This window comes from Musca autumnalis, unplaced genomic scaffold (assembly GCF_047663935.1).
Source record: "Musca autumnalis isolate F117 unplaced genomic scaffold, ASM4766393v1 scaffold_2, whole genome shotgun sequence".
NCBI lineage: Eukaryota > Metazoa > Arthropoda > Insecta > Diptera > Muscidae > Musca > Musca autumnalis.
Window position 1 is genome coordinate 69,027,952 of NW_027411755.1, and position 20,545 is coordinate 69,048,496.

Genomic DNA, 20,545 nt, shown 5'->3' on the forward strand with positions numbered 1-20,545 from the left:
GTTTTCTCTGCCTAGAGCTAATTGAGTCAGAGGACTTCAACAACTGTCTCATTTCCTTTCAACATTGTCGTGACCTGGTACCCAAAAAAACTAAACGGCTATATTACAAGTTTTTTAAGATAGACCTACAACTTTGAAAAGTCTTAGATTTAATAGTGAAGGATCCCAACGCCTTTAGAGTAGCTTGGCTATCCACTTAAACCATGACTATTTTATCTACAAGGTCTGTAGTGGTTCTAAGCCTTTCAGAACTGCTGAAGTTGTTAAGTATGTACCGTCTGTAGCATCTGATGTTCAATTCTTCACAATACCCACCAGATCCCGTGCCTTTTTCAATCTTCGACCCATCGGTGAAAATAGATTGGCTATCAGGAAGTGGTCTATCCTGCTCCCAATCACTCCAAAGTCCTGGATTGGCGAAATGTAGACAGTTACAACCCTCTGCCACTTTGCCCAATCTCGATACCTATTCAATGTAGAACTCTTGCACGCCCAAGCCGTGATCAACGCCACTGATTGAGCACCTTGAGCCTTAAGGCACATAGGGATGTCTGTACTAAAATATATGGGGGTTATATACTCAGATTAGCATTCAGTGTTCCCCTTCCATCTTAGGCGATGGTCAAGGTACCACGCAAAAGAATGACCGAAAAGAAAATTTCACCAATTTTTAGGAATGACATTTCCACAAATTCTTTTAAAGGACGTACGTTGGAGTGACAATTTCATCCATTCTTCAGAATAGCAAATGCATGTGTTCATTTCATTCCGAAGAACGCGTGAAAGCACCAATTCCATTTGATTTTGCTGGACATGCACACTAGGGCGACCAAAAAAATGTTGTTTTTTTAACACCTACCCCCTAAATTTTTTCCATTTGATCCACGAACCTCATATATGCAATTTTATGGAGGTCGGTTAACGTTAAATCGTGCCACCCGAGCAATCGTTTTTATAGTAATTTGTATGGGGCCAAAGGTGCAATTTCACGAAAATTTCTGAAGAATCAGATTGGATTTTGATTTAGGGCCCAAAATACACAAAATCGGCCAAATATGCATATTGGAGCTATGTCAAGATCCGATCCGATTTTCACTAATTTTTTAGGCTTCGTTTTTTAGCCACGAAGAGCGATGGCTCAGGTTTAAGTTCAAATTTCGCGTTAAAATTTTATATATATAAAGTTTTTGTATCAAATGGAAAAATATATAATTTTTTTGGTCGCCCTAATGCACACATTTTATGCGGATTACACTGTGCAACAAAATTCAATTTTTTCAAAATGATGGGGAAAATCTGAGTAGATTATGAAAGTAGAGCTAAAAATATGAGACACGTTCATCGGCGTTTTTAAAGTTTACATCGGAAAGTAACCAAAGAAGCTTTTGAAAGATTTTCGAAGAAAGGACCAAAAAGACCTCTTTGATGAACCGCATGAGGGTTAAGATTTTTAACAAAAATATTCCCCACATCCTCCTCTGTAAAGTTGCCAAAGACCCAATATACCTAAAATACAAGAATTCCAAGATATCTTAACTCGAATATTTAGAAAAAAAACTAGAAATGGGCGGAACTTGCCCCGCCTACATTGGTTACTTTCCGATGTAAACTTTAAAAACGCCGTTACACGTGTCTCATATTTTTAGCTCTACTTTCTACTCAGTTTTCCTTGTCATTTTTTTATTTTTTGTAGCACAGTGTTATGAATATTTTAGCTTTTATTCGGATCATAGCTAGCTTTTTTATCGTGAGATTCTAGCTATTCATAGGCCCACAGTGAACTCATGTCTAGTTTCATCACAACTATAATGGTTAAACTCCTCGGCTAAATTTCTGAGTCTTTGGGGCATGAAAAACTTCAATTTGGTAGGAATTGGTTTCATAAACCAAAATACCGTAATAAATTCCTCAATTTATGGATAAGAATGATGTCCTCGTTCATTTTCACTCTCTATTAAAACCTCGAAAACTTCTCATGCAATATATCAGTACTTGGCTCCGGAGATCATATAAGAAATTATAAATATGGATGGAATCGATTGCATAACATTATCATTCCTTTAATGGTTCCTTAATCTTCTCTCCCATAACCTCGTAAATTTCTCTTTAAAGATTTCAACGTCTGTCTTGCCAGATATAACAAGAAATCTATTACTTGGGTGGGTCAATACTATTAGATTCCCTTTCACTCTCTCCCAAAATCTCGGAATTTTCTCAGTAAATATTTCAGTGTGCAGTTTCGGAAATGGTACCTGAAATTATATTACCATTACTTTAATGATTCCTAAATTTTCTCTCCCAGAATCTTGGAAAATTTTCATTTTCTCAGTGTCATTAACATGAATGGTGTCAATTTCTCAATATTCCCCTTTCAGGAGTAAGTTCAATAATCTCAGCTCTCTCCCTAAAAATCAGATTTATCACATAAAAATATTTAAGTTGCTGGCTTACATATATACATACATCTCTGTATTTAATTGGGTGAAGTCGATTTCAATAGGTTATCTTGCCATAAAATTCCACTGTATAATGTAAACATATAAATACTATACTTTTTTATTTTGTTTTGTGCAACATTTGTCTGTTTTGTGTATGTTGTTTGAATGTTTTTTTTTCATATAATCAAACTAACCGTTCTTTTCTTTTTCTCTCTTGTTATGTCATGTGCATGTACAAGTTGCTTGAAATCATAGATGTTTGACAATTTGTTTGAAAACTATATACATATATTTTATAACCTATATGTTACCCTTACACTTGTCAAAAAACACAAACACACCTCTGTCAAAATAAAACTGCATTCATTTTACAACAGCAAAAAAAAAACACTTTTATCTCTACACACTAAGATCAAAGGTTGAATTGGTATTAGTTTTTTAGTAAAAATAACATTAATTTTTAAAAAATAATAAATCTTAAAACTTGCTTTAGTTGCCAATAATGTTAAATGGTGTCTTAGGTCCTATTTTTAATTACCAACCAAAAATTATTTAAGAGGGTATTAATATTTACATATAGTTTTACTCTCCCTCCGAGTTTATTTTCTTCAACAATTCTAGTTTGTCGAAGGGCCAATACATAAATAAATATTTCTTTTCCTACAGCATACTTTTAGGCAGACAAATTAAGAGGAAAGCTTTTGTTTCAAGTTTCTTAGAACACTTGCTTTTAACTTACTTAAACATTGGGGATTATTCTTAAAGAAAACTCCCCGTGATTTATCTCACTCTTTCTGTTAAGTTGAAACGGCAGAGAGACAAACTCACGGGGAGTTTTCTTCAGAATAACACCCATTATAATAATCACTTAGCCATCTTGCTACCTCCTAAAAACCCCAAATGCAATCCATAAAGTGAATTTTCATTAACAGTAGCCGTTAGTCCATGGATCAACAAATAAAAAACGTATTTTTTCAGTAGCATACTATTAGGGAGTTTTATTTTTATTTACCCCGTGGTATAGTTGTTGCATTTGTCAGCAACAAATTGATTAAGACTCTAAATTGAAAATTAATATAGATTCCTCGTCCTTTTTGGAATGTGGGTACAGAACCACTTCTAATCCCTAGCTGAACTTGTATTTAGGTGTCCAAAACATTATAATAGTGGCGTGGCCATCTTGTTACCTCCTAAAAATCCAATCCATAAAGAGAATTTTGTTCCAATTGGTCTGAGCACCAGCATATAAATAAAAAGTAGTTTTCTGAAGCATTCTATTAGGCATAACCAACAAAATGTTAGTTTAGTATAGTACATAGTTGCATTAGCTGGCAACAAATCTGTTCAAGGCTGAAAATTACAATGTGAAAATGTCCTTTTTTGGGGTAATGTGTACAGAACAAACACTTATTGTCGACCTCTAACCTTCAACTAGAAGTCTAAGTGATGCTAAAGGACCAAATTCAAAAAAATAGATAACAATTTATTAACAGTTTTGTAATGAAATTATTTTCAAAAATGTTATACCATTTCGCTGGAGATTATTTGACATTTGTCTTTTAAACTTTGAGATCTCGCAATATTCACAGTGGTTCAGGTTCATTTACTTTTACTTTTTTTATTCAGTGCAAAAATCTTTGAATCGGTGGGATTACTTTTAAAAAGATTTATAAATTATCAATTGAGTTAGATTAGGAAAACTAAAAAATTGGCAAATGACAATATGACAAATTACGTCCTTCAAACAATTTAGGGAAAATAAGATTCATATATTATGTATTTTTAACGTACTAAGCAATCTTCCATAAAGACAAGTAATTTTTATTATTATGCATAATCTTGCAATCTATTAATAAATAATAATAGTAATTTTTTAATTTTTTATTTCGAAATCTATTACCAATTCAACCTTGATCAATTTCTTCTTACACACACACACACAAATTTATTTTTCGCTCTATCTCAGCTCTCTATGCTTTTCTTTCACTACTATTTCTCTATCTATCTGTCAAACTCTTTCTATCTACCTCTCAGTATCTAGTTAAGCTTTGAGTTTAGTTCAAGAACATTTGTTTAAATATTTTCAATTAAAAATTGTCCATTTGTTTATCAACTATTTTATTCTTTTGTGTTTTGGTGATTGTCCACAATCATCTGTTTGCAAAAATATTTCGTTCTTTTAAACATTATTAACTTTGAAAACAAAATTTACTAATTTGTTTTTTTCTTTTCTTTGATTTTTCTTACCACTTCGTTATGTGTTTTGTTTTTATAAACAACAACAATTGCTGTTAATTTTCAACATAATGCTTTAAAAATTATGCTGCTACTTCTACTACCCAAACCAATCACATACAAAACAAAAAACAAACAAACAAATCTCTGGACCCTAAAAACCAACTCTGCTAAATTTGTCTTAGGAATCCCAGTTCTGGCTCCTTAGTTATAAGTGAAACTGGTTCATTGGATCGCATGAAAAATACCGTGAAAGGAAAAAAGGGACCGCTGGATGATGGACCCCGGGTTTCGGATCGAGTGGAGGAGACAAGAGTTAATCCGAATTCATTGATTGATGAAATTTTGAAAGATACAAATTTGGATCAGTTGGAGACGGCGGAAAGTAAGTTTAACCTAACTAATTTAATAAATGAATCGGAACATTAACGATTTTTCTTTTCTTTATTTTAGCTTCTGGTTTACAATTGTATATAGCTAAGGATGGCACCACCACATTTGGCACCCATGAGGTAAAGTCCCGTGTCTCTGCAGGGGCATTCAAACAGGTTGTTATGGAAAATCCAAGATAGTAGCATAAATTCCATATATTTACACAAATATATATTTGTTGGACACAAGACTTTTCTTTATTTGAAAAACAAATACAAAAAACCAACCAACCACAACAACAACTACTATTACTATTACAACAACTACAAAGAAAACCTATTATAATAATATATATGATAAACTATAAAAAAATTAAAAATAATAATAATAAAAAACAAAAACCTAATATTACAGCAACAAACAAAAATTTGCTATTAAATGAAAATATAAAACATCAATCAACCCTAAATCAATGTTATTAAAAACAAAAAAAAAACAATAACAAATAGTAAAACAAATTTTTGAAATTAGCAAAAAGCAAAACAAAATTTTAAAATGGAGGTTTAAAAAACAAGCAATGTTGTCCATAACCCTTTTCCCAAGCATATTTTTCATAAGTTCCCATTTCCATGTCTAACACATGAACTGAAAAGTTCGACGAAATTGATTTTCACACGTCAAAGGTTACGTTACGTTTACTGTCATTGAGGTTTATTTAAAAATATGGCTTCAATAGGCCACAAGTAGTGGTGTCGTTAGTATTTCTAAAGATGGTCAATATTCTAAAATACTGAGGTCAAAACTTTACTAGTTGTGTTCTTGTACAATAAGTTTTCCGATATACATATGTTTATTATTTTATTTGGAGTCGTCCACATTTTGGGCTGAAAAGCAATACCTATTAGCTCTGTTCTTTTACTACTTTTGCCATTTTTACCATTTAAAAAAAAGGAACTGGTCCATTGTTCTCTTCTATAAAGCGAATTGTCAAGTCTCTGTGTTCTTTTCAGTTCATGTGTCGCCCAACATTGTCCAACACCCTCCTTTTAAACCCACAGCTATATGACACATAAAAACCAACTATGCTGTCCTCCTTAATTTCAAAAAGAAGAAATCAACAAAAACATACCAAAAATTACAAAGAAATAAATTTTGAAAACCCAAAAAATAAATCTTAAAAAAGTGATACAGAAAATTAAAATTTTTTTAAATAAAATAATCTTTAACACAAAACCTATTGGAATATTGTCAGAAAAAAATAAACTTATACCACATAATCTATATATTTCAAATCTATACAAAAAACAATAACATACTATATACTAATAATCCCCCTTCCCTTCTACCAATCTAACCAACCAACCTACCTACCGTTTGCAAAAACAATAATATGCAATTTTTTAACTGAAAACAAAACACTGATAAGAGAAAAAGATAAATTCCTCCTAACCCAAGTGTTAGTTTTTTTGGAAATAATGATGATAATCGCATTCATTCTGCCCTGCCATCCATCCAGTAACCATTACATCTTCCATTATTGGTCACAGAATATCCATCGAAATTAGCAAATTTATTCATCATATCCACACAACAGAGCATAGCATTTTTTTTTTTAATTAAAGGAACATTGAAGGTCGTCTTAATGAAAGTGGAAACAAGGACAGAGTTAAAATGCAAAGGATTTACAACATAAATGCTTAAACGTCAGTTTTATCATTTCTAACAATGTCTATCTTTAGACGAGGTCATAAAATCCAAATATTACCCAACAAAGCAAAGCCGATGTAGAATTTTTTTGTATCGATTTTGTACTTTGAAAAAGTGGATGTTGGAGGTCCACACTCGATGATAAAAATAAGGTTCCATATCATTATCCAAAAAATAGAACCAGAGTCGTTCGTGGAAGATATTTTTTATACAACTAAAAATGTTTCTTTCAGTAAAATTCAAGAAAATACGAGCAGAAAATTTTCAAAAATAAAAACTAATTTTGTTTGAAAAGACTAGAAGCCTCTAGGAGCCACCAAACATATTCAGCCCTATTCTGAACATTCCCATGGGAACTGTTTCCCATGGGAGCGAAATTTCCCATTCCCACGTTTTCCATATTCTCAACGACGTGGGAACAGCAAATGATGGGAGCTGGAATTTCGAAATTCGAAATCAGTTACACCAAATTATTATAGCATACTTTTGGGGGGATTTAATTTTGTTTTGTAATACAAAATGCCTATTTGCATTGAATTCGCGGTTTTTGAATTAGATTAGCAAAGCACAACTCACTTAATTCAACAACCGTGCATTGATTTATGGATTTTTTAAGTGAATGGAGTCAACGATGTGTGGTGTTGTTCTAATAAGCACATTTTCTTCAGAATTTGCGAATTGGTGTAAGCATTTTTTTATTAGTAGGCAAACATAAGTTTTGTGTATAAAGTAATAGGAACTTTTTAAGTTTGCAACTAATTTAAAAATTGTATGTTGATTCGGAATAATTTTAGTTAGGGGTTTAACGCGTATATCGCTAGTTTTACTTATTCCTAATGATCGCTAGAACTCGTATTTTGCATACTTTAAAAAAAATTCAAAAAGAAAAATTCGGATATTTTTCTCGATTATTATATATTTCAGAAAACGTATCTCAAAAAAATAAATAAATAAAATACGTTTTTGATTGAATCTAAAACTAAAACACATGCCCTTGCAAAATTTCAAGCTTGTACGTTCAAAAATAACGATCCTATTCAAGAAAAGGCATTTGGGAAAATGGAATAGCATTGCAATAATTTAGCATATATGTATGTACGTTTGTGTGATAGTTGTCGTGTCGTTGAGGAGACTAATACGTTTTCAATAGAACGTTAGTCGTCTGATTTAAAAAACCGGAAGATTATATTACGAAAATGAATACAAGTTGTAAAGATTGTATGTATTATGGTTATTTTCCAATATATTTTAATAATTATTGCCAAAAATTCTTTTGAAATTGATTTGTTTTTACTTGCTGTGCTGCGTTAACAGAATCAACCATGACTCTTTTTCTCGTATTTCAATACATATGGTCTGTTCCAGAACTGCAAAAATCTACTAATTTTAACTACATTTTTTTTTTTTTTTTGTTTTGTTCGATAACATAAAGGAAAATTTTTTATCGGTGTAAAACATGTTAGATTCTTGCAGGTTTTTGTATCATATAAGAATATGCAAAATCCGAAGTCTACTAATGGCATATTTTACAGTACATTTTGTATGCTTTTATTAAGCAAACACATGGCGATTATAAATATTTGCAATAATTTTGTCGTGTAGATGTCTTAAAATATGAAATTTCATAAAAATATGAAATTTCTTGAAAATTTTTTTCAAACTCCCACACTGTTTGCTGGGGCGATTTTTCCCACAAAAAGACACAAAATTCTCCCACAATTCAAGATAGAGAATGTATACTTTTTTCCCATGGGAACAAATTCCCAATTCGAACTTCATTCAGAATGAGGGGAGATGGGAAATGGGAAAAAAACTCCCACAAAATTTTATTCAGAATACGAAAATGTGGGAATGGGAAAAAATTCCCAACTCCCATGCGTTCAGAATAGGGCTGATTATCTTCCTAGAGTCAACCTACTCAGAAATTGTTCTTTTATAATATTCAAGCTTTGAAATGAAGTGATTCTTTTCGAACTTAAGGTTTAACTCTGTTTTTCGTTTCAAAGGAAATCCATTTACAATTCAAAACAACATCAGACCTAATGCAGAAAGCATCAAGTGCCACTTCGTGTGTGTATTCTTTCACATGGTTTGCTGTCGCCTTATTGATTGCAAAGGATTATATTTAAAAGACATTTTTAATACTGCTTCATGTTGAATCATGTGTTCCAATTCCACTTGCCCCAGAGCACCAATCGTCACGAAACTTCGAAAGGAAAATGACGTTGATCGTGAAATATTTTCATGAAATGGACTAAAATCGAAATTTGTGTTTAATTTCGTCGTCGCTCTACAGAACAAAATTATGGTCTATACGAATAACGATTCGAAGACTCGTCTTTCCGCGATTGACGTTTGTTTTTCGCCATAGAGACTCTGGCTTTTTAGTAGATTTTGAGTTGACATGGCAACAGAAATAAATTTTGAACTTGACATAATCTACGAAAGTGCAATTATGGTCTCAAAGGACCATGAATACATATACATATGTGGTGATTTATCATTGCAGTAGGATCAACACGAAATTTAAAAGAGGTTAGACCTTGGGACATAGAAGAAGCCTACTATAATGGTGTATGGTGATCGGAAACAAACTAAAAATTTACTTATTTGTCGGTGTAAAGGGCAGCACTGTCTTTTTTCATCACTTAAAATTCCAATCTGGTCACAATTTTTGGCTACAAAATATCGCAATTATTATTTATGTATTGTGAACAACTACTTATTTCAACATAAGTTGTTTATTGCACTTAAAACAAAAAGAAAATAAATTGAAAAATATTTGGTTTTATATTTCAAAATAAAACTACGTATTTTAAGAAAAGAAATTGGGGCTACCGTGGTGCAAGGATATGCACACCCGCCTTGCACGCCGAAGATCGTGGGTTCCATTCCCCGGCTAGGCAACATCAAATTTTCAACGGTGGCAACATACCCCTCAGTAATAATGGCGACATTTCCTGAGTACATATTTCAGCCATGTAAAACTTCTCTACAAATGGAGTCCTAAGACACGCCGTTCGGACTCGGCAAAAAAAAAACAGTAGGTTCCATATCATTGAGCTAATATGAATCGGGGTGCACTCATTGATATGAGAGAAGTTTCCCTTGACCCGTCTGGGATGTTTGTGGAACAATTACAATTTTAAGAAATAAGGTAATTCTGTAGCCGGAACACCACTACATCTACCCTGCCTTATATACCAAACGACATCGGGCTAACTGTGGCTCAATTCTGTTTCTATGAAAATGTGAAATGAAAACTATTATAAAGGAAAAAACTGTCAAATGAAAAAAGTTATAAAGAAAATATTTTTCATTTCAATTTTTCATAGAACAAGAACCCAGACCCTGAACCAAAACAAGTAGATTCGCTTTTTTCGAAATCAAGTTAATTTCATAATGAACTGTTAACAATCTGTAGTAATTTAAAGATGAAAATCCTACGAAAACTGTGACTAGAAATGACAATTTACACGAAATTTGACGATTTTCTCGGAATTCATCAAAAAAAATTTCCAGTGTATTATAACACTGTAAAGACCTACATCTAATCTTTTTTTTAAGAAAATGTACCAAGTAGTCCAAAAATCAAATTTTTGAATGTTGCATGGGAATAGGATTTTCTTTCAATAGCATTTGTTGGATTTTTCAATGATATTTTAAGTCGCTTTCCATCTTCTACATGCACAAAAAATAGTTCAACATTTTTCAGCCCTCTTCTGAACATTCCCACGGGAGCTATTTCCATGGAATAAAATTTCCCCAGTCCCACGCTCCCTCTATTCTCAATGAAGTGAGAGAATCAAAACATGGTAGAAAGAATTTCGAAATTAGTTACACAAAATTATTATTGCATACTTTAGGGAGTTGCCGTTTTGTTTTACAATGAAAAATGCCTCAATGAATGCATGGTTTTTGAATAAGCCCAGCAAAATGTTCGATGCCAAAGATGCCATTCAATCATGGGTGCAAGTGCTCTGGCATGTCATCTTTTTAGAATCTTCATCGATGAATTTTATATGAGCGTGGACCCCAAAAGTTGCTATTCATTTTTGGATCTAAAGCATGTCATTTACACCAATGCTTTGACATGTCATTTTCACCAATGCTTTGGCATGTCATTTCCACCAATGCTTTGGCATGCCATTTTCACCAACCCTTTGCAATGACATTATCATTACGACGAGAGTTTTAACAACTTTGGTTGTGATTGGATTCGATGGAATGGGTTCAAATGCTGATGAAAATATCGAATCTTTCACGAGTTCCTTTGCATGGGTTCAAATGCTGATGAAAAAATCGCATCTTTCACGACTTCCTTTTGCATTGGTTCAAATGCTAATGAAAAGATCGGATCTTTCACGACTTCGTTTGACCCAATGCAAAAGATGCCATGAAATCACGTCATCGCATGGAACCCCTTCCTTCAAATTTTGCTGGGAGGAAACCTAATTACCTTATCGAATTCAAAAGCCGTACTGAATGGAGGAGTAAACCTCAAACCCACACTATTTGCTGAGAAGATTTTTCCCACAAAAAGATACCAAATTCTCCCACAATTGTAGATTGAAAATACATACTTTTTTCTCATGGCAACAAATTCCCAATTCGAACTTCATTTCGAATGAGGAGAGGAGGGAAATGGGAAAAAACTACCAAAAAAATTTATTTGGGATAGCGAAATGTGACAGAAGGAAAAAATCCGATCTTCCAGGCATTCAGAATATGGCTGTTTATCTTTAGCTCAGTTCAGGGCCACTTATCGATTTTTTTGAATTTATTGCTGTTGATAATCTCTGTAGTCCCGATTACAAGTTGACACCAACCAAAATGTTTTTTGTTTAGGATTATAGTCGCGTATTTCGACCGTGTTATAACTCAATTCAATCTTTTGGCCAGTTTCCGTACTTTATAAAGTGGTAAAAGTCGTAAACGATTTTCATATAAATTTTGTGTACGGGAACGCAAAATGTGTAAAAGTGGTAAAAATTGTAAAAACTTTTTAGTTCTGGAACAGAGCTTTTGTGGATTTCATGTGAATCGGTTTTTATTATTTTAATGACCTCTTCTCGATTTTTTTTTTTTTTTTTAAATTTAACCTTTGAGGTTCTGATTACAGTTTCCGACCAACCAAAATTACACATTTGTTTTGCATATAATTTGTGAATTAGGAAATGCGTTTTTGTGAAATGATTCGGTGCAACCTTTGAGGTATCCATGTTGAGCGGTTTTTATTATTTTTTTAATATATAAAAAAGTGGCCGTGAGAACCACGCATTTGCTACCGCAAAAAAGTAAAATATACGAATAGAACACGTGAAATCTTTCAACAATGAAATATCAAAGATATTGCCTCTGTTCCCAAAGAGACACACATTATTAAGATAGGAAATGCATTTCGATACTCTAATTTGCCCAAAAGGACCTTATATTTTATACATAATTTTTTGTTCCATAAACCGAACTGAGAATAGATTTCGAAACGAAAAGGAGTACGTTTTTTAAATGTTCCCAGCTTACCCTATAAATGTTCTTTTAAACACGGCGTTATTAGAAGGCATTTATCATGTAATATTTGTGGAGTTTTTGTCAGACAATTTTCATGAGCAGTTGTTGAATTTATGGGTAGGAAGAGAACAATAGTCACGATGCTCTTGAAACAATTTTAAATGGAAGGTGCTTACACCTTGGAAGTTTTTGCGGATTCTGAAACTACAATGTTCATAGATGAGAAAAATCAAAAAACAAAAAAAATCGCCGGAGCGCTTTTTAAATAAATCGCGATTTAAGTTGACATTTTTAGGGGTTGTTTAGGTTTTCACGATTTTGTTTAGAAACCGCAAGTCCAATCGAAATGGAGCTAAAGAAAATGTTGTAGCTGTGAAAATTCTCTACAAGATCGACTCTTATGGTATTTTCGTAGTTTTTACCATTTTTGAGATATAGAAGTTCAAATTGGGACAATGCCATGTCTGTATCTCCCCTCTTATAAAACAATGTCATGAAGGGTGGGCCTTAACTAACTTTTGATGAAAACCGCTTACACAGGGAAAGTTTTTGTGAATTCTGAAACAGCAGTGTTCATAGATGAAAAAAATCCAAAACCAAGAAAAAATCGGTGTAGGGATTTTTAAATAAATCGCGGTCAAAATTCACATTTTTAGGTGTTTTTTACGATTTTCACGATTTTGCTTGGAAACCGCAAGTTCAATCGAAATGGAGCTAAAGAAAATGTTGTAGCTGTGAAAATTCTCTAGAGGATTGACCTTTATCATTTGTTCCCAGCCTGTACCATTTTTGAGATAAAGAAGCTCAGTTTACATTTTCAGGTTTTTTTTGTTAGGGTTTTGCGATTATGCTTGAATACGGTAAGTCTTATCGATATGGGAGCTGAGAAAATCTGGCTTGAGTAACTTATCCTAAGTTGTAAATTTTTTTTAGATATACAACTTTAAGTTGGAAATTTGCAGTCATGACATTGTTTTATAAGGGGGCGATACAGAATTGAATTGAATTTGAATTTTCCCAATTTGAACTTCTATATCTCAGAAACGGTAAAACCGACGAGAAATCCACAAAGGTCATTCTTGTAGAGAATTTTCATAGCTACAACATTTTCTATTGTCCCATTTTGATAGGACTTGCGGTTTCTAAGCAAAATCGTGGGAACCTAAACAACCCCTAAAAATGTCAACTTAAATCGCGATTTATTTAAAAAGCGCTCCGGCGATTTTTTTTTTTTTGTTTTTTGATTTTTCTCATCCATAAACATTGTAGTTTCAGAATCCGCAAAAACTTCCGAGGTGTAAGCACCTTCCATTTAAAATTGTTTCAAGAGCACCGTGTAGTTGCTTCAACTCAGATCTCTCGAAAAATTATTAAAAAATATCATGTGAAATTCAAAATGGACTGAAATTTGTACTGTCCATTTTAATTTTTTCCCAATTTTGCCATCTAATTATGAATTTTCTATCAAAATTATTTTTTGTAGTTGGAGTCATTTGCATTTTAACTGTCTGTCCATATGTTTGTTTTGTATAATTATTGTAGGCATATACCTATGTATATCATAGCAAACACAAGCTCTGCCTAAGTCGTCACTTCAGCGGTTCGTTTCTCTTTAAATTATACAGTTTTATTAAAAAAAATACTTTCATTTAAAAATTTTGTATACAAATTTGTATAAAATCCTAAATTTAAAGGTTAGGTTTTTGTGAAATAAGGAATTGATCAATTGTTGACCATGACAAACACAACCAAAAATAATTAAAAATTTGGCAAACATTTCAATTGTTATTAACTGAATAAACTAAATTTAATCAATTCACAAAAAACTAAAAAAAGAAACAAAATTTACAATAAAGAAAAATTAATGAAGTTCAATTTTCTTTTGCCTGTGTAAAATTCCTGCTGTGGTCCTGAAAAAACAGAGCCACAAAAACCTCTAAAAACATCACTGTTGCGATATAGATGGATAATAATTCTAATCGAATATCCAGAATGTTGTAAATGTAAAAAAAAACGTATTTTTTATTATTAACCAAATACAAATTAAGAGGAGGGTATAACAAATATATAATTTGTTTTAGCTACAACAACTACTTGTCTACCAAAATTAAAAATTAAGGCTGAAAAATCTATCCTCTTAATACATACATTTTTAATATTATCTTCCATTATGATTTTACCAGTAAAATTTATAAAAGAAATCCCAAAATTTTCCCAGAAAAATAAAATGCCTATTTGTATATTATTATTTTTTTAACCCCACCTAATTATAGTTTTTTGTGTTATTACAAAAAGAAAAACCATTATATATGATTTATTTATGTAATTTATCGAGTCTTTATTTGTGTTAAGTTTTTAAAACCATGAAAAGAAATCCACATTGTTTTAGTTATAAATATAACATTTGTTTTAATTAATACCATTGGTATATACATATGTGTTGAAGGAACTCTCTAAAGCCAATGGTTGAGTCCATCCCTCTCCACTACTTGCATAGCCTTCCACTTTTGCTTTTATTCAGTAGAAAAAAAAAATATCATAGAAAATACCCACCCGCCATGCCACATAAAGCAAATTCAATAAAAAAGCAAATATTTCAACAACAAAAATTGGCTAAAAATTGATAACAACAACAACATATTCATAATTACAAACATAAAAGAGTTGTATCATGTATGAAAGAAAAAAAAAAACAAAAAATGATAAACAAATTAAAAAATAATGTTTATTTTGTGAAATATTATATAAGTTTAAAATATAAATATACCTATACATATAATAACTATATAAATATATTTAATTATAAATAAAACTGCTTAGTAAGTAAATATGTATTTGTGAAAAGTAAAGTATATATAATATAAACTATATATATAAAAAATAAACAATTTTTTGTCGTGTAAAGAAAAACTATTATAAAAATAAAATGAAAAATTAAATAAACAAATAAAATTGTGTGTTAATTAATAACAAACTTAAACAATATTTAAAATAAAGTTCTCAGAGGGACATTCTGAAAGTTTTGAATAACTTTCCATCGCGTTGTACTTATATCCGCAGACCACACTGGCGCTGCATAGCTTACCACAGACCAACCTATCACGTTATATGTGCTCAACAATGTTTCTTTATCTGCTGCAATGTTTCTTTATCTTTATCTCCCGTTAATATATCTCTACTCTACTCTACTACTAGAATTTTTGGCTAGTTTGTGGCCGGGATTCTGCTACCTTCGACCATGACATTCAACTCTGTTCTCACCTCTGCAGTCGGTGTAGTAAAGCCAGCCATACGGGCATGTTCTGGCATTCACCTCTGCACCTCACGTGTATCAAACACATCTAAAGCTGTTCTGCAACACACTTTACACCTAGTTGGGGTGTATTCCTCACACTGTAATTTTGATGGCGAGAGCTGAGTGAATCCTTATTTTTTAAAGAAACTAATTGAAATTTTCTACAAAAAAACTGCATAGGACTATTAGCATTTAAAAAAATATTTATTTTTCTTAACAAAATATGATTTAAAAATGTATTTTTTTGTTTACGTCTGTTTCGTAAACAATCAAAAGAACAAAGCGCACATGTATTCGTTGATGCGCCAAAAACAGACTGGTATTTTTTCATTGTTAATGATAAAGTTTGAAAGCTGTAATAAAGCTTTCCAAAGTTCTTTCGTGAAATATGAAAGTCCTTTTCACGTGAAATACAGAACATCAATTGCCTTCACAGGTGAAGTGTATGTGTGATGTGAAATGGATACACGGTGAATTCCAGAACATGCCCGATAGATTTAATGACGGATATTTGCATATTCTTCGGGTGGAAAATGTTGTAAGATTGGTAATCTAAAAGAATTTCAGCCATCGGGGAAGTTCCCTGACACCAAGCACCGACGTAGCCAGGGGGGGGGGGGGGGGGCGAACCCCCCGAAATGATTTTCGTTCCCATAGTATATTAGCTTATGATACACATTTTTTTAATTTTTGAGTAAAATTTTAAACTATTTCAAAATATTCAAGAAATATGTAAAGTATCTGTACTAGTACAGAGCATTATTTAACTACATTGGTATACTTATTGTCCAACATATTTGAAAGTATAAAAATAATGAACACGTTAGGCTTTTTAAGCAATTTTCTGCATTGCTGTCGTTAATTTTTAAGGCGTTGTTTTAACGTTTAATCGTAATTTTAAGCTGACTGAAAGTGTTACAGAGTTCAGAACAAGGCGTTTATTTGTATTTGTTGAACGTTTGTAGCATATTACGTCCAATACTTTGACTTATAAACAACATCTAGAAAAAACATTCTTGCGATCTTTTGTTCTTGAAGTTTTTGATAAGAGCAATTCAACAATAAAAGATAAAATCGTTGCATATCTATGTGGTTTTAAAATTTTGTTATAGTCTCTAACAAGTTTTTGTAATGAACTATTTTGAACATCATAACAATTACAAATTCTTTATTATGTTTGAAATTTGCAGAAAAGAAACAAGTAAGCAAAGGCTATAGTTGGGACGGGGCCGACCATGTGATACCCTACATTACTACCCCTGTGCATAAGCTTTTCACAGGTAAACATTTCTTTTAGGGAATATAATCCAACTACCATCAAACCTCTATCTCTCTGCGACCCCCATAAGCAACCAAAAATTCCTTACCACCCGATCAAAATTGGGACCTGTAGCATGATTGCAAAAAATGGAAGAATTGGATGCATTACCGACTATTGTGGCATCTCTCTTGTTTGAACACCTTCGCCAATCTACTTTACACCAATGTAAAGGTAATATTTTCTTCTTCCATTGACAGGATTTGCCGTTAGAATACCCCTACTTGAAGCAGACTTATTCACAAAGAATAAAACTTTGAATTTGTATCCACATAAGTTTTTTCCCATTCCGACCCCTAAATATTTTCCAACTATCACCCCATCATCCCTCAAAATTTCGTGACGATCCGATCAAAATTGCGACCTGTAGCTGATTACAAGGTTTAGATGGACAGATCGACTCAGCTCGTCGATACATTCATTTTGGTATATATAAGTATGGGTCTACGACCATTATTTCGATGCGTTACAAAGTTTTTGGCCAAAACCAACTTATAGTACCCTCCCCACATAGTGGTGTAGGGTATTAAAACTATATCAACCATTTTTTTATTATATAGGGGTTATTCTGAACGAAAATTCCCCGTGAGTTTTGGTATATCCGCCGTTTAAACTTAAGGGAGAAAGTGAAAAAACTCACACTAACCCCAATAACTTCTGTTCCACTGCGGTGTCGTCCGTTGAGATTATTTGAAATTGTTATCTTGCTACAAATTAGTAAATGTCTATTGTATTTTTATGTTTTGTTCGACCTTTCGAAAGTTAATAAAATCAAGATTATTGTGATTGAGGTCAATGTTTATATTTTATTTATTGCATATTATTTCCAATATTTCGAAATTACATAGAATTTAATCTTCAGGGATTTTTCTGAAGATTACTCTTTGAATTGTATTTTGGGAAGTATTTTCAATGGATGCACGTTTCTAGAAATGTTCTTTTTATACCCTCAGCATTTATGCTAACGAGTGTATATACACTTTCATACGGGCAAAATGTGCCTCATCGAAATAATGGTTTTAGACCCCAAGTATGTTTGGACGAAATGTGTTTCAGATAATTTGGAGTCGATTGAGCAATGTCCGTCCGTCTGTCTGTCTGGCTGGCTGGAACGCACGATAACTCTCGAACGGATGCACCGATTCGGTTCAAATTTTAACTTTCGTAATATTTTGGCCAAACTTAGTTTAAGTTCGAAGATGGGCGCTATCGGTCCACTCCTTCCGGTACCTCCCCCACAAAAGTTCGAAAATTTTCGGAAAATTTGTGCGCATGATAACTCTTGAAGGGAGTAACCGATTTGGTCCATACTTTGCCCATCGTAAGGTTTCAATATGGACTCAATCGGTCCACTCCTTCGGGTACCTCCAACACAAAATTTTGGATAAGTTCAAGTTAGGACCTGCTCTGGATTTTTGTTGAAGAAACTTTCATTCGCTACCTCAATTACGACGGTAAAAGTTTTTTCAGGGACAAGTCCATACTTCTTGAGAAAACTGCCCGAAAGGTGTAAAAACCCTCTATGGCACCATTTAGTGGCTGGAGAGCAAGACAACTCTCGAACCAAATACTAACTTGGTCCACACTTTGCATATCGTAATATTTCTTCCAATATTAGATGAAATTCGGTGTTTGTAGGTCCACTCCGTCCGGTACCCTCCCACAAAAATTCGAAAATATTCGCTATAATGGTACGCGCGATATCTCATAAAGAGAGCAACCCGGTTAAGGGTCTGTTCGAGGATTCCTTGAAAATGTTTACCTAGTGGTCCTGTTTACAGCGATATCATGTTATTCGTAGGCAAGTACATGCTTCTTGATATAATGGTCCAAAACCTCTGAATTATATGGGGACCAATTGAAACGACAGGTTATAGCGATATCTATCGAATGATAGTCCAAAATGGACTATGTCGGCCCATTCCTTTAGATACCTTCCCCGCAAAACTGTTTGAGCTTCTATCGAAATCCATATTTTATCGGTTCATACGGCCAACATTTTGAAAACCCCTTATATATAGGTTTTTTGAAAAAACAGTGTTTCAATTCACACAGGCTGAAGGGAATATCTCTGTCGGCAATGTCGACGGATCCTTTTTTACTTGTTTCCTTCTTCGGCAAAGGACTTTGTGACGACAAACGAAATAAAAAAAACTGATCGGAAACAGATTCTTCTACGTCAAAACCTCAAGAAATACCAGTCGGCTTTGGGGACAGGAATATACCCTGAGTATGTGTGAACGGAAACTTCCATCTATGGACAGCGGCTGCACAACCAAAATCCTTTAACCCAAAATTATGTATTAGGAGATTTTCAAAGTATGGATTTTATCATTGATCAAAAGTGTTGCGGAGGAGGTACCTGAGGAAATGGACCGGGCCGACATAGTTCATTTTGGAAGTAAAACTTATTTTGGGAGTAATATCTTTTAAAAGATATTGGATATATGGACTTGCCCACTAAAAACATAATACCGCTCTAAAAACAAAGAATACCTTCAGTAAAAATTTCTAAGGATCCTCGAACAGACCTTAAACTGCATTAAACAACTATTTTGAAGGTTTGTGAGGGATGTACCTAGTATGGTCCATTTTCGAGCTAAAATTAAGTTTGGACAAAATATTACTAAATGCAAAGTTCGGACCAAATCCCTTGCCCCGTTCAAGAAAAATCGCAAATACAACTTTAGCTAAAATTCGTGAAATTTGTGGGAAAATGCAAGAAGGGGTAAACCGAAAATCACCATCTTCGAACTTAATATAATTTGTCGAGCACACCAGCCAATGCACATAATGACCGTAGGTGTTCTTTACAGCTTTCGGCCATTTGCTCTGGAAGTATGGACTAGCCCCTGAAAAAACTTGTACTGTACTAGCTGCGAGAATAATTGTTGCAAAAAGTGTTTCCAGAGAGGTATTTTTATTTATTAATTTATTTATTTATTTCATATTTGTTACTTATAACTAAATTATTAGTATAAAGGAAGTGAAGCCATGACTACTGAGGTTTTAAGCTTGCACATGTATATTTACTAATAATTATCCAGAGAGGTCTGAAACCGCACTTGTCTAAAATTTTTTTGAATTATTCTGTGGAAGGTTACGAAAGAGTGGATAAAATTGGTGTGGAAAATTAAAGCCGTGATTGCGAACTTTTGTGAAGTAGGAAACAAATGTAAGGTCCTCAACATTCCATGTAAACAAAAAAATAGAAGTAGGTTTTCCGATTTTATACTCTTTCTTTTGGTCTTACCGAAGTGATATCACTGAATTACATAACATTCACTGTAGTTGTGAGTTATTTGATAAAATGCACCCAAAAATATATGTGATTATTAATATATCTATTGTTTTGAATATATATTAACTATATTGTGAAAAAGGTTCTGAAAACAAGGGGAAATTGGCCAAGAAGTCTTACGTCATTTTAATTAAAAAATAGTAATGAACATTATTTCTTCGGTAATATAACTCTAAAATACGGTTTAAATCATTGCTAAATAAGAAATTTTCGCTAACATGAACTTTCAAAATTTTGGTCAGGTGGGCCCCCCGAAATGAAATCCTGGCTACGTCCCTGACACCAAGATAGTACAATCATCGGCATACGATACGATCTTAATGTCCTCTGAAGGAACATATACAGGAAAGGTAAAGGTTAAAAAGTTC

General features: G+C 32.9%; 1 protein-coding gene across 14 annotated transcripts in view; it reads left to right on the plus strand.

Annotated features, from left to right (window-relative positions):
- LOC141394046 (uncharacterized) overlaps positions 1-5,380 on the plus strand; it is a 247,630-nt gene extending 242,250 nt beyond the window's left edge. For 7 of the 14 annotated variants that reach the window (XM_073967845.1, XM_073967836.1, XM_073967839.1 and 4 more), the window contains exons 8-9: positions 4,859-5,058; positions 5,127-5,380. In XM_073967845.1, coding sequence (XP_073823946.1) covers positions 4,859-5,058; positions 5,127-5,245 — 319 coding nt within the window. In that variant the 3' untranslated portion in view covers positions 5,246-5,380. The remainder of the gene's footprint in view (positions 1-4,858; positions 5,059-5,126) is intronic. The other 7 variants (XM_073967842.1, XM_073967847.1, XM_073967841.1 and 4 more) reach the window with 1 other exon arrangement.
- The last annotated feature ends 15,165 nt before the right edge of the window (positions 5,381-20,545 follow it).